General features: G+C 40.5%; 1 protein-coding gene across 3 annotated transcripts in view; it reads left to right on the top strand.

Annotated features, from left to right (window-relative positions):
* atg10 (ATG10 autophagy related 10 homolog (S. cerevisiae)) overlaps positions 1-5276 on the top strand; it is a 9741-nt gene extending 4465 nt beyond the window's left edge. For all 3 annotated transcript variants that reach the window (XM_017436055.3, XM_017436054.3, XM_017436056.3), the window contains 3 exons: positions 130-227; positions 304-401; positions 4020-5276. In XM_017436055.3, coding sequence (XP_017291544.1) covers positions 130-227; positions 304-401; positions 4020-4143 — 320 coding nt within the window. In that variant the 3' untranslated portion in view covers positions 4144-5276. The remainder of the gene's footprint in view (positions 1-129; positions 228-303; positions 402-4019) is intronic.
* The last annotated feature ends 935 nt before the right edge of the window (positions 5277-6211 follow it).

Here is a 6211-nt window from a genome sequence, read left to right on the forward strand (position 1 = left end):
CACACACTCACACCCCCACACACACACACACACACACACACACACACTGCTGATGTATCATGTCTGATGGGTATTTTAGAAAACAGAAGTTTGAGTTATTTTTTCTTGTTGTTTTGCCTCTTGTATCAGAGGGGAGGAGCCTGACGTTAGGAGAAGTGTGGAGCTGCGTCCATCCAAACTTTAGGATTTGTCTGCAAAGCTGTCCTTTAAATGCAATAAGTCAACAGGTAAATGAGACATCTTCAGGATTATGTTCCTCTGTGAAACTTTGGATCTGTGATGAGAACACTCTCTGTTCATCAGGAGCATCCTCTGCTGGGGCAGCCTTTCTTTGTCTTCCACCCCTGTAGGACAGAAGATTTCATGAAGCCCATGCTGCAAGCAGCTCAGGACCAGCACAGGTAGGATCCTGGTTGGGTTCAGAGGCTCACAGTGAGAGAGGAAAAAGCTGCTCTGAGCAGGGCTTCTACACAGTCTGAAAAAAGTTGGAATTTGATTTTAGAATTTTCCAGGTCTGGATAAGTTTTAAAGAAAAAAAAAAGGTTTTCCACACTACCCATTTATTGGAAAAAGTCTAAATATAATTTAATTTAGAAACAATTAGCACCTTTCATATTTATTATCTAAAAATAAAACCCCTTGAGAACCCCTGATCTGCCATAAGCTTTTGGCTTCAATGCACTGACCGTATACAGAAATTTTGGACTCTATACAAGAACTGAAAGTTGAAGCTGGAATGGAAGTGTCCCCACAGGATGATTTCAGTACAAGTTTTAAGTCCTGCCCACTCCACATCAAACAGGACTCTGCCTTTTATTAAAAAAAAATAAAAAGGTATTGACTCATGATGATTACCTGAAACAAGTCAAAATTACCTGAAATCTGTTTTTACAAATTACCTAAACAATACTGACTTTATCACAGTTATAGAAAATAAATGAAAAACATTAGCTGATCATTTTAGTTAGTTTCTGTTTACACTGTGTGATAAAAGTCTGACATTGTAGCTCATCACTGCCTCCAAGTGGGAGGTGGTGTCCCAAACGAGCATGTTCTAGTTTCTGTTTATAGTTTTGGGTCTGTATGCCACTTAAGCCGTCAGTATAGCTCTGTGTTTGATGAGAAGTTCTTTCCACAGTGGCCGATAGGTGCAAATGCACAGCAAACAGCGGAATGCGCTGTAAACAGCTACATGTGCTGCAAACACATGAATGATGCAAACTTAAAAATGAAATTCAAAAGAAAAATACTACCAAAAACAAAAGCAGGTAAGAAAAGCTGCAGACTTACTCCACAAAACAGTAGTGCACCAGACCACTAGGAGCACTCAAGGTTGGATATTAGCACTCTGTGGATTCAGGGGTGTCTTTCTGCCATTTGTCCCGGTACTGGCAGTGAGATGTCAGTCAGCCCACCTCCGCATGCTCCCTCCTAAATACAGTGGTTCGTTGATGGACTATCAACAAATTACCAAACCAATGACACTTCTAAAATTGTTTCATTAGGTGGGTGTGTCTTATTACTCCAGTCCAAAAAAACAATTCATCAGAAATTTTTCATCACCTGGTCTCAAGTCATGGAAGCTTTAGAAAAAAACCTCCTGTTTTTTCATAAAAATATTAATAAAAAATATAAAATGCTTTTAAAATCAGATAAAGATAGGTGTGTCTTATTTGTTTACTCTAGTGAAAGCAATTCAATATTAACTTTTGGTCAGAAGTTCACATGACATGGAGTTTTTTTTTAATTATTTTTGTTTTTTTCAAGTTTCATTGGTTTGGTAATTTGTTGATGGTCCCTAAGCAAACCAAAGTGTTTAGCACATGGAGGTTGGTTGATCTCACTGCCAGCACCGGGTCAAACAGCAGGAAGACTGCTGAATCCATTTAGCGCAAATATCCAACCTCCAGTCCCTCTAGTGGTCTGGCGTAGTTCTGTTTTGTGGAGTAAGTTTGCAGCTTTTCTTACTTGCTGATGTTTTTGATTTTTGCAGATCTGAATGGACATGTTGGTGGAGAAAACAGAGGGCATGAGAAGGTGATGGGCAGGTTTGGTGTTAAGGAAAGGAACCAGGAAGGACAGATGGTGGTAGATTTTGCCAAGAGGATGGACATGGCTGTGGTCAACACCTAATTCCAAAAGAGGGAGGAACACAGGGTGACCTATAAGAGTGGAGGCAGGAGTACGCAAGTAGACTACATTCTCTGTAGAAGAGGTAACCCAAGGGATGTTGTGGCAGAAAGTTATCCAGAGGAAGAGGTTAGCCAGGAAGAAATGGGACAGTGAGAGGACTGAAGAGAGTCGACAGGAATATAGAGAGATGCAACATGGGACAAAGAGGGAGTTAGCAAAAGCAAAACAGGAGGCATATGGTGAGTTGTACAAGAGACTGGACACTAAGGAGGGAGAGAAGGACCTGAATCGATTGGCAAGACAGAAGGACTAGGCTGGAAAATATGGGCTTGTTAAAGATAGAAATGGTAATGTTCTAACAAGAGAGGAGAGGGTGATGGGAAGATGGAAGGAGTACTTTGAGGAGTTAATGAATGAAGAGAATAAAAGGGAAAGAAGAGTAGAGGTCATAGAAAGTGAGGACCTCGAAGTGAAAAAGGTTAATGAGAATGAAGTTCGGAAAACTTTGGCGAGGATGAAGAAGGGGAAGGCAGTTGGACCTGATGACATACCAGTGGAGGTAGGGAACTGTCTAGGAGAGATGGCATTGAGGTTTTTGACTCAATTATTCAATGGCATTTTTGATTGTAAGAAAATACCTGAGTAATGGAGGAGAAGTGTGTTGGTACCAATCTTTAAAACAAGGGTGATGTACAGAATTGTAGCAACTACAGGTAAATGGGACTGCATCAAGAATCAGCTCTGAGCACCTTCTTGTTTGCTCTAATGATGGACAGACTAACAGATGAGGTCAGGCAGGAGTCCCCATGAACTATGATGTTTGCAGATGACATTGTGATCTGTGGTGAGAACAGGGAACAGGTGGATGAGAACTTAGAGAGGTAGAGGTATGCACTTGAAAGACGAGGGATGAAAGTCAGCCGTTGCAAGACAGAGTACATGCATGTGAATGAGAGGGAGGCAGGTGGAACAGTGAAGCTACAAGGATCAGAGGTCACAAAGGTGCAGGACCTCAAGAACTTAGGTACGACTGTCCAGGAAAATGGGGAGTGGGGTAAAGAAGTAAAAAAGAGAGTCCAGACAGGATGGAGTGGCTGGAGAAAAGTTTTGGGATGTCAGCTAAGGTCAAAGAAAATATTTACAAGACAGTGGTGAGACCAGCTGTATTGTATGGTTTGGAGACAGTGATGCTGACAAAATGACAGAAGACAAAATCTTCAGCTCTACCACTTCCAGTTCTGAGGTTTTCCTTGGGAGTGACGAGGATGGATACGATTAGGAATGATGTCATCAGAGGTACAGCACAGGTTTAAACACTGGGAGATGAACTTAGAGAGGCCAGACTGAGATGTTTTGGACATGTGCAGAGGAGGGACAGTGGGTATATTGGTAGAAGGATGTTAGAGATGCAGCTGCCAGGAAGAAGATATGGAGGAAGGCCAAAGAGGAAATATATGAATGCAGTTATAGAGGACATGGACAAAGTTGAAGTGAGGACAGAGGACGCAGAAAACAGAGTTAGATGGAGGAGAATGACTCACTGTGGCGACCCCTGAGAAGGGAACAGCTGGAAGAAAAAGAAGAAGCAGTTTTTGGTTTCTTTTGCATTTTATTTTTTGTAGTTTGCATCATTCATGTGTTTGTAGCATCTTTTGCCTTTTGTGGCACGTTTAGCTGTTTGCTGTGCGTTTACACCTGTCAGCCATGTGTTTGCAGCACATTTCAATGTCTGCTGTAAGTTAATACCTGTTTGCCATCATTGCTTTCATGCTGAAGTGATGATATCATATTTTATTCAGCATGTTCTTATGATATTGTATTTGTGACTCCTTAACTTTACTGGTTCACCACATCTGTTCTGTGTGTGTGTGTGTGTGTGTGTGCAGGACGGTGAACTATGTGTTGTCGTGGCTCAGTGTGGTGGGTCCTGTAGTTGGTCTGGATGTCTCTCTAAACTACTCCCTGGAGCGCCTCCCTGGAGCGCCACCCTGCAGCCCCCGGCAGCATTAAGACAGACTAAAGCAGGATCTGCTCTGCTAGTAAACCCTGGAGCCCTGTAAAAAGATGAGCTCTGTGTGACTCTGGAGCCTCACGGAACCATATTTTCCTGTGAGACCAGTTTTCTGTGGGTCAGTTTGAGTTTGTTTTTAAAGTGGACTAAATGAATAAATTACTTATTAAATTTGAATTTTGCTTTACCAGAATTAAAAAATCAAAACAACAACAAAAAACCCTAACCAGCTGGCCTTGGCAAAAAGGTTGGTACCCCTAAAAGAGATCCTAGGGACATGATAAACTAAGGTGGGTCTTGCAATTAGCATCACAGGTGTCTTCAATCGTATAATCACTTTGCCTATTTTGTTTGGTATCATGGTGTGTACCACATTGAACATGGACAACAGAATGCTAAAGAAAGAAAATTATTGACAAGCATGTTAAAGGTAAAGACTAAAAGATCATCTCTGAGCAACTTGATGTTCATGTAAGCACAGCTGCACATATTCAAATTTTAAGGTCCACTGGAAGCTAAGAGGACTGGAGTTTGACACATGTGCTGTAGAGTCTCAAAGCTCTGGCTACTCCTGGTGAGATACACTTAAGAAGCAGAAATCAGGAGAACAAAACGATATTCTGCATTACACCATCAAGAGTGTAATCACAATGACAGGGGAATAACATGAGAATACACTGGTCCATCCCAGTGGGATGTGGGTGTCTTTTTACTCTAACTGGGTGTGGTAAAGGTTAATAAAAACAAGCAGCCCCAGAGAAACGGGGGATTTCACTGATTGGGCCAGAAGTCTCGATTTGGCACAGACTGTTATTTTGAATAAACTCTCACTGTTCAAGAATAACTTATGTCTGTCAAGTCATTTCTGTGATCATTCACTTCGCCGGTGAGGACCCAGAAGAACGTCCACCACTTTGAAGACACTTCACTTGCTTTGTAACTTTTACAGTTTATCAGTTACTGCACTCATTGGTTTTCTTTGTCTCTTGTTTTTTTTATTATTGTTGTTATTATTTGTTGTTGGTAGGTGCCAAGTGAGGGTATTTATGTGTTGTTGGCTCAAAAAAAAAAAAGAAAAACACTTTTAACCAAAAACACTTATCTAAATAAAAAAGGTTTCAAACAAACTTGACCACATCTGTATTTTTTATCATGTGATACAAACCACCTCTGATTCCTTCTGTTGGTTCTGTTTATAGTTTATGTTGGTGAACCAGGCCTGTGTTTTGGTTTTGTTCTGGTCCGTGTGCAGGTTAGAACTGATCCCATTCTTATAATATTATGTTGATCTGAGCAGGAAAAGTAATTTTTGGTAAAGGTTCTAATTGAGACTTGTAACCTATTACTTCCAAATCTCAGATCTTGCAGCTATGAAAGTATTACAATTTCTGATCATGCCCCTCTGGTTATTGAAATGGCTTTATTGGACAGTGAACTGGTGAGAAAGCACTGGAGACTTGATCGGTTATTGCTTACAGATGAGAAATTTGTGACATTAATTTCTTCCAAAATAAAAACTTTTTTGAGTGAGAACAGAACGCCGGGTATGTCCTGCAAAACAATTTGGGAAGCCATGAAGGCTTTTCTGAGGGGAGAAATAATTTCATATGCAGCTTTTAAAAGAAAATCTTTAATGCAGAAACAAAAAGACCTTTCGGATCACATTTTAAACATAGATAGACAATATGCACAATCACCATCGCCTTCATTATATAAGGAACGACTGAAGCTACAGACTGAATTTAATATAATTTCAACCTGTCAGGTTGTGGGCTGTCTGATGAGGACTAAAAGTGACTTTTATGAGCATGGTGAGAAAACAAAATTTTGGCCAATCAATTGCATGGTGTTAGAGCCAGGCAAATAATATCAGGTGTTAAAACTGGCATCAGAAATACTTCATCGAATCCAAAAATAATTAATGATCATTTTAAAGAGTTTTATTCAAATTGAGACTTGTTTCCTGGAAATCATGCTATAGATGATGAATGAAGCCTCAATCTGGATCTTCCACCCGTTTATCCAAGCCTGCCGCCAGTTTTTCCGAGCCTGTTTGCAGGTTCATCT

Source organism: Kryptolebias marmoratus, linkage group LG20 (genome assembly GCF_001649575.2).
Source record: "Kryptolebias marmoratus isolate JLee-2015 linkage group LG20, ASM164957v2, whole genome shotgun sequence".
Classification (NCBI taxonomy): domain Eukaryota; kingdom Metazoa; phylum Chordata; class Actinopteri; order Cyprinodontiformes; family Rivulidae; genus Kryptolebias; species Kryptolebias marmoratus.